Source organism: Aegilops tauschii, chromosome 3 (genome assembly GCF_002575655.3).
Source record: "Aegilops tauschii subsp. strangulata cultivar AL8/78 chromosome 3, Aet v6.0, whole genome shotgun sequence".
NCBI lineage: Eukaryota > Viridiplantae > Streptophyta > Magnoliopsida > Poales > Poaceae > Aegilops > Aegilops tauschii.
The window spans coordinates 555301132-555314723 of NC_053037.3; the positions used below are offsets into that span (position 1 = coordinate 555301132).

Genomic DNA, 13592 nt, shown 5'->3' on the forward strand with positions numbered 1-13592 from the left:
CTATAAACACTAGTAAGTACACATCAATAACATGTATATCCAATATACCTTTGTTCACTTTGCCATCCTTCTTATCCACCAAATACTTGGGGTAGTTCCGCTTCCAGTGACCAGTCCCTTTGCAGTAGAAGCACTTAGTCTCAGGCTTAGGACCAGACTTTGGGTTCTTCACTTGAGCAGCAACTTGCTTGCCGTTCTTCTTCAAGTTCCCCTTCTATCCCTTTGCCCTTTTCTTGAAACTAGTGGTCTTGTTAACCATCAACACTTGATGCTCTTTCTTGATTTCTACCTTCGTCGATTTCAGCATCGCGAAGAGCTCGGGAATTACTTTCGTCATCCCTTACATACTATAGTTCATCACGAAGTTCTACTAACTTTGGTGATGGTGACTAGAGAATTCTGTCAATCACTATTTTATCTGGAAGATTAACTCCCACTTGATTCAAGCGATTGTAGTACCCAGACAATCTGAGCACATGCTCACTAGTTGAGCGATTCTCCTCCATCTTTTAGCTATAGAACTTGTTGGAGACTTCATATCTCTCAACTCGGGTATTTGCTTGAAATATTAACTTCAACTCCTGGAACATCTCATATGGTCCATGACGTTCAAAACGTCTTTGAAGTCCCGATTTTAAGCCGTTAAGCATGGTGCACTAAACTATCAAGTAGTCATCATATTGAGCTAGCCAAACGTTCATAACGTCTGCATCTGCTCCTGCAATAGGTCTGTCACCTAGCGGTGCATCAAGGACATAATTTTTCTGTGCAGCAATGAGGATAATCCTCAGGTCACGGATCCAATCCGCATCTTTGCTACTAACATTTTTCAACATAATATTTCTCTAGGAACATATCAAAAATAAACAGGGAAGCAACAACGCGAGCTATTGATCTACAACATAATTTGGAAAATACTATCAGGACTAAGTTCATGATAAATTTAAGTTCAATTAATCATATTACTTAAGAACTCCCACTTAGATAGACATCCCTCTAATCCTCTAAGTGATCACGTGATCCATATCAACTAAACCATGTCCGATCATCACGTGAGATGGAGTAGTTTCAACGGTGAACATCACTATGTTGATCATATCTACTATATGATTCACGCTCGACCTTTCGGTCTCCGTGTTCCGAGGCCATATCTGTTATATGCTAGGCTCGTCAAGTTTAACCTGAGTATTCCGCGTGTGCAACTGTTTTGCACCCGTTGTATTTGAACGTAGAGCCTATCACACCCGATCATCACGTGGTGTCTCAGCACGAAGAACTTTCGCAACGGTGCATACTCAGGGAGAACACTTATACTTTGATAATTTAGTGAAGGATCATCTCATAATGCTACCGTCAAACAAAGCAAGATAAGATGCATAAAGGATTAACATCACATGCAATCAATATAAGTGATATGATATGGCCATCATCATCTTGTGCTTGTGATCTCCATTTCCGAAGCACCGTGCTTGTGATCTCCATCTCCGAAGCACCGTCATGATCACCGTCGTCACCGGCGCGACACCTTGATCTTCATCGTAGTATTGTTGTCGTCTCGCCAACTTATTGCTTTTACTACTATCGCTACCACTTAGTGATAAAGTAAAACTATTACATGGCGATTGCATTTCATACAATAAAGCGACAACCATATGGCTCCTGCCAGTTGCCGATAACTCGGTTACAAAACATGATCATCTCATACAACAAATTATATCACATCATGTCTTGACCATATCACATCACAACATGCCCTGCAAAAACAAGTTAGACGTCCTCTACTTTGTTGTTGCAAGTTTTACGTGGCTGCTACGGGCTTAGCAAGAACCGTTCTTACCTACGCATCAAAACCACAACGATAGTTTGTCAAGTTGGTGTTGTTTTAACCTTCGCAAGGACCGGGCGTAGCCACACTTGGTTCAACTAAAGTGAGAGTGAAAGACACCCGCCAGTCACCTTTAAGCAACGAGTGCTCCGAACGGTGAAACCAGTCTCGCGTAAGCGTACGCGTAATGTCGGTCCGGGCCGCTTCATCTCACAATACCGCTGAACCAAAGTATGACATGCTGGTAAGCAGTATGACTTATATCGCCCGCAACTCACTTGTGTTCTACTCGTGCATAGCATCAACGCATAAAACCAGGCTCGGATGCCACTGTTGGGGAACGTAGTAATTTCAAAAAATTTCCTACGCACACGCAAGATCATGGTGATGCATAGCAACGAGAGGGGAGAGTGTTGTCCACGTACCCTCGTAGACCGACAGCGGAAGCGTTATCACAACGCGGTTGATGTAGTCGTACGTCTTCACGATCCGACCGATCAAGTACCGAACGCACGGCACCTCCGAGTTCTACACACGTTCAGCTCGATGACGTCCCTCGAACTCCGATCCAGCCGAATGTTGAGGAAGAGTTTCGTCAGCACGACGGCGTGGTGACGATGATGATGTTCCACCGACGCAGGGCTTCGCCTAAGCTCCGCAACGGTATTATCGAGGTGTAATTTGGTGGAGGGGGGCACCGCACACGGCTAAGAGATCTCAAGGATCAATTGTTGTGTCTCTTGGGTGCCCCCCTGCCCCCGTATATAAAGGAGCAAGGGAGGAGGAGGCCGGCCCTAGGAGGGGGCGCACCAAGTGTGGAGTCCTACTAGGACTCCCTAGTCCTACTAGGATTCCACCTCCCATATGGAATAGGAAAAGAGGAAGGGAAAAAGAGAAGGAAGGAAGGGGGCGCCCCCCTTCCCTAGTACAATTCGGACCAGACCAAGGGGAGGGGTGCGGCCACCCTTGAGGCCCTTTTCCTTCTTTCCCGTATGGCCCAATAAGGCCCAATACGTATTCCCGTAACTCTCCGGTACTCCGAAAAATACCCGAATCACTCGGAACCTTTCCGAAGTCCGAATATAGTCGTCCAATATATCGATCTTTACGTCTCGGCCATTTAGAGACTCCTCGTCATGTCCCCGATCTCATCCGGGACTCCGAACTCCTTCGGTACATCAAAACTCAATAAAACTGTCATCGTAACGTTAAGCGTGCGGACCCTACGGGTTCGAGAACTATGTAGACATGACCGAGATACCTCTCCGGTCAATAACCAATAGCGGGACCTGGATGCCCATATTGGCTCCCACATATTCTACGAAGATCTTTATCGGTCAGACCGCATAACAACATATGTTGTTCCCTTTGTCACCGGTATGTTACTTGCCCGAGATTTGATCGTCGGTATCTCGATACCTAGTTCAATCCCGTTACCGGCAAGTCTCTTTACTCGTTCTGTAACACATCATCCCGCAACTAACTCATTAGTCACAATGCTTGCAAGGCTTACAGTGATGTGCATTACCGAGTGGGCCCAGAGATACCTCTCCGACAATTGGAGTGACAAATCCTAATCTCGAAATACGCCAACCCAACAAGTACCTTTGGAGACACCTGTAGAGCACCTTTATAATCACCCATTTACGTTGTGACGTTTGGTAGCACACAAAGTGTTCCTCCGGTAAATGGGAGTTGCATAATCTCATAGTCAGAGGAACATGTATAAGTCATGAAGAAAGCAATAGCAACATACTAAACGATCGGGTGCTAAGCTAACGGAATGGGTCAAGTCAATCACGTCATTCTCCTAATGAGGTGATCTCGTTAATCAAATGACAACTTATGTGTATGGCTAGGAAACATAACCATCTTTGATTAACGAGCTAGTCAAGTAGAGGCATACTAGTGACACTCTGTTTGTCTATGTATTCACACATGTATTATGTTTCTGGTTAATACAATTCTAGCATGAATAATAAACATTTATCATGATATAAGGAAATAAATAATAACTTTATTATTGCCTCTAGGGCATATTTCCTTCAGGTTTCCCCTGTGGCCGCCGCCCCTCCCCTAGGGAACCCTAGGGCGCCTCCTCCACCCCTTCCCCCTATATATAGTGAGGGAGAGAGAGGGCAGCTGAAAGAACATGCGGTGCCCCCATGTTTGGTTTTGGTAATTGATGACAGTATCTATGGACTAATGGTTGCCTTGAGTTATATTTGAAGGATTTGTCCATAGGCATTTCTTGAAGTTCATGTGTTGGTTTCAAGGATTTTATGTGGTGACCAAGGTGTTATTAAGGAATTATCCAAAGATTGGTCATGTGAGAGTTGAGCTTATTGCAAGCATGTCTTGGAGAAGAAGATTCTGTGATCATTCATGTATATCTTCAAGACATCATCCAAATGGAGAGAGTTGGTTGATCAAGACTAAGTCAAGAGTGAATCAACTTGATCAACTCACAAAGCGTAGAAGATGTACCGAGAGGGATCAAGCGATCCCATGGTGTGGTAAGCATTGTCAATTACGCTTTGTGTACTAACCCATGATCTTCGTGAGAGTTCTTTGTGGGGTTAGGTTGCGGTGTGCAAGTTCAAGTGAAGCATCATGAAGAGATCAAATGCTTGAAGCTTGCCGTCCATTGTGGTGACAATGGACTTGTGAAGATGTTGCGGTGTGCAAGTTCAAGTGAAGCATCATGAAGAGATCAAATGCTTGAAGCTTGCCGTCCATTGTGGTGACAATGGACTTGTGAAGATGTTGCGGTGTGCAAGTTCAAGTGAAGCATCATGAAGAGATCAAATGCTTGAAGCTTGCCGTCCATTGTGGTGACAATGGACTTGTGAAGATGTGCGGAAGAGTGGCTCACCCATAGTGGAGCATGGGGGAGCAATCAACTAGTCTTCATCGAGCCAACGCAACCAAGAAAGGTAGTCCAACTTGAGGGAGTCAAGATCGTCATCATCTAGCTCAAGTGGACCATGTGCAAGGCAAAGGTTTGCTCTTGATAGGTTTTCTATTTTACCGGTCTCATGATGGTAGTTGGGAGACCGGGTTATAGGATCGATTACCGTACTATCAAGGGGGGCTCTCGATGAGTAGCTTGATCGTATCGTTCATAGAGAGCTCAAACCATTGCATCCTTGCATCATCTTTATTGGTTCTTGTTTGGTTCTTCTCTTTGTGAGTTTTGGAGCTTATGGTCATCTTGATGGCAAGCTCGAGTTCATCGAAAACGGAGTTCACTCGCATCTTCTATGATGTTTTCGATGTTGGAGGTTATGCCGGTTCTTCTCGGTTGGAGGTTTCACTCCTCTATTTGTTGGCATACCTCCCCTGCCTCTTCTTACTATAACGAGTCGCTGTTTTGATGCTACTCGTCTTCCTCTATCCAACAAGCTTGAGTTTGCTCAATTCGGAGCTCATATGCAGAAGTTATGGCAGTTTTGGTTTCCTAGCGGTAGTACCGCGGGCCGGAGCGGTAGTACCGCTTGGGTGCTACAAGCGGTAGTACCGCTCTAGAGCGGTAGTACCGCTCCAGAGCGGTAGTACCGCTGGTAGCCCCCAGCCGTAGTACCGCTGCGGTCTCGTGCTAGTACCGCCTCGATTCGAGGGGTCTTTTTTCGTGTCGGGTTTTACGGTACTAGCCGCGGCAGTGGGGGCCGTAGTACCGCTCGTATGCGGTAGTACCGCCCTGACCACCGCGGTAGTACTGCTCTGGGCCCAACGGCAGTACCGCGAGGGGGAGCGGTAGTACCGCTGGCCAAGCGGTAGTACCGCTCTCTGCGGGGCTGGTGTGGGGGTAACGGTTGGATTGTTCCCCCCACTATATAAGGAGGTCTTCTTCCCCAATGAACCTTATCCTTTGAGCTCGTGTTCTTCCCCCATTGTTGACCTTCTTCGAGCTTGCTAACTCTCAATCCCTCCATGGATTCTTGCTAGTTTTGAGGGAAAAGAGAGAGGAGATCTAGATCCACATTTCCACCAATCACTTTCTCCTCTATGTGAGGGGAACCCATTGGATCTAGATCTTGGAGTTCTTGGTGTTCTCCTTCTTGTTCTTCCTCTCATTTTCCTCCCTAGCATTAGTTGCTTCGATGGGATTTGAGAGAGAAGGACTTGGGCACTCCGTGTGCCCTTGCCATTGCATTTGGTGCATCGGTTTGAGTTCTCCACGGTGATACGTGGAAGTTACAAGTTGAGAAGCTTATTACTCTTGGGTGCTTGGTACCCTTGAGCTTGTTCCTCTTGGGTGCTTGGGCGCCCTAGACGGTTGGTGGTGTTCGGAGCTCAATCATTGTGGTGTAAAGCTCCGGGCAAGCGTCGGGGTCTCCAATTAGGTTGTGGAGATCGCCCCGAGCAATTTGACGGGTTCCGGTGACCGCCCCCAAGGGTTGCCAAAGTGTACGGGTTCGGTGACCGCCCCCAAGGGTTGCCATTTGTACGGGTTCGGTGACCGCCCTCAAGGGTCCCTTAGTGGAATCACGGCATCTTGCATTGGGCGAGGGCGTGAGGAGATTACGGTGGCCCTAGTGGCTTCTTGGGGAGCATTGTGCCTCCACACCGCTCCAAACGGAGATTAGCATCCGCAAGGGTGTGAACTTCGGGATACATCATCGTCTTCGCGTGCCTCGGTTATCTCTTACCCGAGCCCTTTACTTATGCACTTTACTTTGTGATAGCCATATTGTTTCTTGTTATATATCTTGCTATCACCTAGTTGTTTATCTTGCTTAGCATAAGTTGTTGGTGCACATAGGTGAGCCTAGTTGTTGTAGGTTTTGTGCTTGACAAATTAACCGCTAGGTTTATTCCGCATTTGTTCAAGCCTAAACCGTAATTATTTTAAAGCGCCTATTCACCCCCCCTCTAGGCGACATCCACGATCTTTCAGCAGCCGCACCCCTTGCCTGGCGCAGCCCTCTCCTCCTCCGTAGTGCTTAGTGAAGCTCTGCCGGAGAGCCACGAGCTCCATCGCCACCACGCCGTCGTGCTGCTGGAGTTCTCCCTCAACTTCTCCTCTCCCCTTGCTGGATCAAGAAGGAGGAGACGTCCCCGGGCTGTACGTGTGTTGAACGCGGAGGCGCCGTCCGTTCGGCGCTAGATCGGATCTTCCGCGATTTGAATTGCCGCGAGTACGACTCCATCAACCGCGTTCTTGTAACGCTTCCGCTTAGTGATCTTCAAGGGTATGAAGATGCACTCCCTCTCTCTCGTTGCTAGCATCTCCTAGATTGATCTTGGTGACACGTAGGAAAATTTTGAATTATTGCTACGTTACCCAACAGCACTATCCCCTGGTGCGCCACTGCTAACAATTTTTTTTATCTTTTTTTTCAAAACTAGTAATGGCGCACCACACACCAGGTGCGCCATTAGTAATGTGGCCAATAATGGCGTACCTATATATAGCAGTGGCGCACCACATACATGATGCGCCATTAATGTCCATATTAGCTATAGCCGTTTTTCTAGTAGTGTACAAGTGTCCGGCAAATGTCATTGAGCTTTTTTACGTTCTCTTATTTCTTTGGAGCAAGCACAATGGTGGGGGTTCGGTGATGGAAGACGAGTTGTTATACAATACGTGGTTGGGCAAAATGACTTTGTAGGCATGAAGCGGGGGCATAGTGTTTTGGCAAAATGTGCATTCTTGGTTTTAATGAGCAAAATCACTTTGCACCCTTCCACTTTGCATGTGATACATGATTGCAACGTGAAGTTGCTAGCCCATCCATGGTATACCATCTCAAACTCCGTCATGAAGTTGAAGTTGGCCACTGGGCACGTCAATCATGAAGATCGTAAGTTTTGCTTCTTGTTGCTTTACATGTTGGTCAACTTATTGATTCTCTCAAGGTTGCAACTTGATGATCATCACGTTGTGTAGCCCAGACACGCTACCGCACTGTACCAATCAACAGAGAGCAGGCCAATCATGTTGATGCATATGGATGAAGCTCAAGGTGCACAGCGTCTGGATGACCAACATTTGCAGATACGGATGCATTGTTGACCTCGATTAACGTTGCATTTGGATCGATAAATTTGAAAAATGTGTTGAACATCCATTTTATTTTAGATGTAATATTTATATTTGAGCTATTGTTGTATTAGGATAATTGCATATTATTGAAGGATGAATAGTGCTAGTGCTATTACTTATGTTCAATGCTCTGGGCATAGGAAAAAAATAGAGGTGGGCGTTTGATGGACATGCTTGGACGACGGCTCTTGTATCCGTTATGAACACGTTCGGACACATAGGCGGACGAATAATGCCATCCAATTTATGGGATGCCGTCGAAGATGCCCTTAGTTAATACCGGTTTGATGAAATTACGCGATCAGTTGTCATGGCTTCATCAATCAATTGGCTATCGTTTATGCTCCTTGACCCTAATGTTTCTGTTGCAACCTTAGTTTGAAGCCGTCACAATCAAATTTCGGATTCTAGCCTCGATTTTGACTGAGTTCTCATCCTAGTAGGTCACTATGATCAACACATGGGATTTTGAGACCTTTACGGATGTGTGTGTCGCCTTTGTGGAGTTGCTCAGCTGGGGAGAGGGTGGACGTTAGGCAGTCGGCGACGGGGGTAGGGTGTGTGATGCGCTTCGTTGCTGTTGCAGGTGCGACTAGAGGTTGGTGCATCGGTGTGAGGGTTTTCTATATGGATGCTTTACTAGTGGCATGGTTTGTTTTTTCTTGTTTCCCATACAAGCTTGGGGATAGTGGTGGGTAGGAGTGTTGTGGTATTCAACATCAGCAAGGTGTTTGGTCGAGTAAATAGCAATTTTTTAATCACAAGTGGTGTTAAGGCTCCAAAAAATAACCACTTAAAAAAGTTGCTGATACGTACCAGTTTTTTTTAAAGAAAAAGGTTTAAACACTGATGACCGATTAGACTGTTTTTTTTATATGCCACCCTACTTTAAAAAATTCGCTGGTACATACCGTCTTTTTCCTCTAATTTTGTCTTAGGAAAAACACTATTGACCGATTATTTAGACAAAAAAAAAGGTAATTTGCGGTGAGCGTGGATCGAACACGCGACCTTCAGATCTTCAGTCTGACGCTCTCCCAACTGAGCTATCCCCGCTTCATGTTTTAAAACGGGTTACAGCTCTAATCTTGCGCCGAACCGAGTTTCGGCCTCAAATTCTGTTAACCGTTCCAGGTCTTGAACGGTTTGGGCTCACATGGATGTCCTCGTTGTGGCCCAACCCGGTACTCGTGTCAGAGGCCTCATTTGGCTCACCCCGTAGCAAAGCGCAGGGCAGGCATATCCTCGACTCCGAAGCCGGATTGAACAAATCTGTAGGTGCTTAAGTCTTTCATACGCTTGTCCATGTTAATAGGGATGCCAACATTGCAGCTGATAATGCTTTACTGCTAAGCATGCATCGATGGAACGTCCGGTCTGCTGCAGCTGGAGCCGTCAGGCGCCGGCGTTCCTTGCAAGTTGCATTCAGCATCACCCTAATCTACCTTCATCATCAATATGAGCTACATTGATGTTCCAAACAAAAGCCCTGTGGTGTCACAAAATAAGTCACGATATCAACCAAAGATGACACGGATACCGTGCTGCCTTCAAACAATACAAACGGCAGACATGCTCAGCGACAAGCATATCTCTCTGCCTCTGTACACCGGATACGACCGGTCTGTTGTTAACCTTACTTAATTATTCCCGCCATTACAGATCGGCATCTACTGTATAGCAGTATAATACAAAGGTCATGCATATATATAACACTATATGATCCATGATCACCTACAGCAGCAGCAGTTCTAAGCACTAGGGCAACAAAAAACAAGGGAACCATGCCATGCCATAACATGGAAGGTAGGCAGGCACATCAACACAACAAAAAGAAGCAAGGTAATCAGGAAGGAAGGAGCTTTACATTTGATGACAGTAATGGCTTGGCTTGGCTGGGCTTACTCATCAGTCCTCTCATTTTCATTCTGACTGAACATCATCAGCTCATGGAGCCAATGCCGGTGCCGCGGCTACCTACCATGGCTTCAGGTCGCCCTTGGGGCCCTGGGTCCAGTTCAGCGCTTTCTGCCCTGGGGTCAGGTACACGCTCTTGCTGTGCGGGAGCTTCCGCGCCAGCCCGTTCAGGATCTGGTGGAAGGCGTCCCCGGGCTGGGCGGGCTGCGGGAACAGCATGGCCTGCTTCATCGACGGGTTGGCCAGCAGCCTCTGCTTCCGCAGGATCACCTCCATGGGGATGGAGGTCAGGATGGTGTCCAGCTTGGGCACGTCGTCCTCCGCCACGAACACGCCGATCTCGTCCCACGGGATGGCGTCCGCGAAGGGCAGCACGATGTCGTCCGCGATGATCACCGGGATGCACCCGAACACCACCGCCTCCACGAGACGGGGGCTCCACGGAGCCCAGCCTAGAGGGCACAGGCAAAAGATGGCGCGCTGCATGTCCTCGTAGTAGGTGGGTGGGTGGTCCGTCGAGATGTCGAACAGTGGGTTGTTCTTGAAGTTCTCCCACACCGACGCACGGGCACCTCTGCATTGCACATATAGCAGGTACGTCAAGACTTTTGTGCCCCAATAATTCATTAAGAATGATGATTATGAGGAGTACCACATGTTTTAGATGTGCATACCTTGCATAGTAACCACCCTCGGGGTCATTCGCCGTATCGTAGAACAAACCACGGAAATACACAAAGATGGACCGCGGGGTCTCCGGGGGTACAAGGTGAGTTTTCATTTTCTGGGGAGGAGCATATGGTGGGATGTTGATTGAGCCCTCCTTTAGGCAGACATGATCCTTCTGCCCAAATGTCTGGACAAGTGTAGCGCGGCGAAGCAATGGAAGGATCCCCCTTTCAATCGCCTTCTCTTCCTGAACCATGGCAATGCAAAATGCATGTCAGAGAAAGATTCTACTAGAACAGAGCATGCAGTTTGTTTCCAAATATCTAAGATAAATAGGCTACACAAGTGAGTGAACAGTCATCAAGGACCGTGGTAGTACAAGCGTGCAAAGTATGTATATCAGTGTGCAAAGTACATTCATTCCATGTTTCAGTGGTAATATGTAGTAGGAAGATTCAGGTTTCCCATGTGTGCTCTATGACTCACCTGATAATGGAAGCATGCCCCAAAGTCATGTGGCACGACGAAGAAATGATCAGCACCCGCCGTCCGGTTCCAGTAGGGCCAGTGCGAGGAGATGAACTGAACTGCACTCCTCATGATCCGCGGAGACTTGAAGGGCAAGGGATGGCCCCACGGAGTAAGGTCACAGGTGGTGTACACCGGAGTGTAGAACCAGTCGGCCTCCTCCGGGTTCATGGTCCGGATAGCGCTCGACAGCAGGAACCGGTGCATGAATATCTCGGCGGCAAACATGTGGCTGAGGCATCTGGAGTCCTTGGCCACCATCTTCTTGTTGTACTTGGTGGGCAGCTCGTAGACGTACACCTTCAGCCTCCCGACGGGATCATCCTCCAGCACATCACCAGCACTCCCTGAATTTCCATCAAACCAAACGTGATGAGAAATAGTATTAGGTACTGCCACAGCACAATCACCATAGCTAAAAATACAGAGCTATGGAACAGTTTGAGTGGGCTGTTGGTAGAATATGACACGGGAACAGACAATTTAGACTTTAATCACAGGGAGGTTTAATAGTAATAATGTGTGAAGTTTGGCAACTGAGGTAGGCGCTCTTGCTTATCTACAAAGTCAGACATGCTCTCCCTGTCGGTGACCAAAGTCGGAACATGCGGCGCATAATAAAATCCTATCAGGGTCTCGAGATCTTGGCACGAATTGGTCTAGCGGCCGCAGATCTCATGCCGCTCGCCTTCTTCCCCAACCCCAACCGGCAGGATTCGCTCCAAAAGCAGTACGGATGGATGCCCCCAAATCAGATCCCATGCACAGCGGAAACGCACACGGAACCGCGGATTTTTGGGGATCAATCGAACTCGGTGGCACAAGCATTGCGCCGGCAGGAAGAAGAACAGTAGAGACTAGCAGAGCATCAAAGGCTGGAAAGAAAAAGGGAGCATTTTTTTTCTCTCTGCAGCTGAATCGCGCATAGTTGCATACCTTCGATCCTCTCGGTGTCCTGGCCCCTGACGACGACGTCGGAGCAGGAGAGGAGCAGCGCGAGCGCGGCCGCGAGGGCCAGCATCGCCCGCGGCTTCCCCATCGCCGCCGCCCGCCCGCAGCTCCCCGTGCGCCTCCCTGCTCAGCGCCAAGAAGGACGGAGGAGAAAGGCAGAGGGTGGGGAGGAGGGGGAGGGGAGACGGGCAAATCTGCTGCCGCTCGTTGGCGAGCAGGGGAGGGAGGGGGCCGGGGGGAGTCGGAGGGGAGAGGAGAGGGGCGTCGGGTGATAATAATGCGGAGGAGCGAGCGGGGCGGAGGTGGAGGCGGAGGGTGGTGGTGGTGGGAGCCGGCTCGGCCCTCGGTGTCAATGATGAGCTAGCTGTCGGCGGAGCAGGTTGGTGGGACGCTCACCTCAAGAGTCAAGACACACGCGCGCGCGCGCAGTAAATCCAGCACCGTATCTGTAAATGCTACAGGTACCACGGCCGACGTATTTAGGGATGATGAGGATTTATTAGCGAAGCCCAGCACGTTACTAGTGGCGTGCACGTAGTGATTCTGACAGGTAAAATGGGATTTTTTTTTCTGGTTAGGAACAGGCGTCCAATCTATTACATCCGTCTCAAAGATAAATGTAAGACAAGTAATTTAAGACGAAGGGAGTAGTACACTGATCAAATACATAACATCCTGAAAATAAAGAAAATACATGACTGGGAGGCCGATTCTTCTTCCTCTAGAACGGGCTGATGTCATGTCGACCTGCTGCATCACTATGATAAGAGTGTGCCAGTCTTTGTTGATTTGTGAACGAGAAGTGATCAAGGGCAGGATCCTGCCAGACCAGCAGCCCGAAGAAGTTGTTGAAGCTTACATCATCGATAGATCCATAGATCCAAAAACCCAACCTCCAAAAAAACCTCACAATCATCACACCGGCATCGCAAGGTCATACCAACGTGATGGAGAAGAGGCTAGAGGACCAAAGTGCAAACAGAAGTCGTCGCCGCCACCATAGCGACAAACCCTAATTGAATTGTATCGCCACAGTCGGCATGAATCTATACCAATGGGCCATCGATGCCACCGCAGTCGACGCCGTCAAGATGGAGAGGCTCGAGATTAATTTATTCGTCAGACCGGCATCATCACCACCGACAAGGCGCTGTCGCATAACCCTACTAAATGCCCTAAAGCAGGGAAGGGGGAAATTAGAGCTCCATCTGGTGGATCGGGGTCCTCCTACACTCCCACACCGACGAATCTAGCAAAGGAGGAGAGGGGCGGTGACCTACAGACAAATGAGGGGTGGAGACGCAGTGCACCCAGAAAGTCTCATGTATAGGGTTTGAAGAAGATAGCCTGATTATGGATCACAGAGAAGCAAATATTGTCTAAGCTAATGCTTTGTTATCGGTGGAATATAGCATCAGTTATCTATTTTTAGTTTGTTGAGATTTTAAGAGATGTTCAGGTTCCGCGTAGATGAACACTATTCTCTCTCTGTCCCATAAAATAAGATGTTCTTGAACTACTAGTGCTTTGTGCGCCTCCTAGACCTCGCCAGCCCATCTCCTCGGCATGCATCGAGGAGAGGAGAAGCAGTATCTTTGATAACCCGTCGTTGCACCAGAGTGACGATAATGATTATGAGCAGCAACTGCA

At 48.1% G+C, this 13592-nt stretch overlaps 1 protein-coding gene and 1 non-coding gene across 2 annotated transcripts; both read right to left on the reverse strand.

Annotated features, from left to right (window-relative positions):
- Positions 1-8860: 8860 nt before the first annotated feature.
- TRNAF-GAA (transfer RNA phenylalanine (anticodon GAA)) lies at positions 8861-8933 on the reverse strand. The gene has a single exon. It is a non-coding gene; the product is annotated as a tRNA-Phe (tRNA).
- A 630-nt stretch (positions 8934-9563) lies between these two features.
- On the reverse strand, positions 9564-12365 carry LOC109769970 (probable glucuronosyltransferase Os01g0926600). Its single transcript, XM_020328678.4, has 4 exons — positions 11928-12365; positions 10950-11338; positions 10469-10710; positions 9564-10368 (listed from the first exon to the last, which is right to left on the reverse strand). Exons 1-4 carry the CDS (start codon positions 12028-12030, stop codon positions 9855-9857), a joined length of 1248 nt encoding a protein of 415 aa, XP_020184267.1. The 5' UTR covers positions 12031-12365; the 3' UTR covers positions 9564-9854.
- Between the last annotated feature and the right edge of the window lie 1227 nt (positions 12366-13592).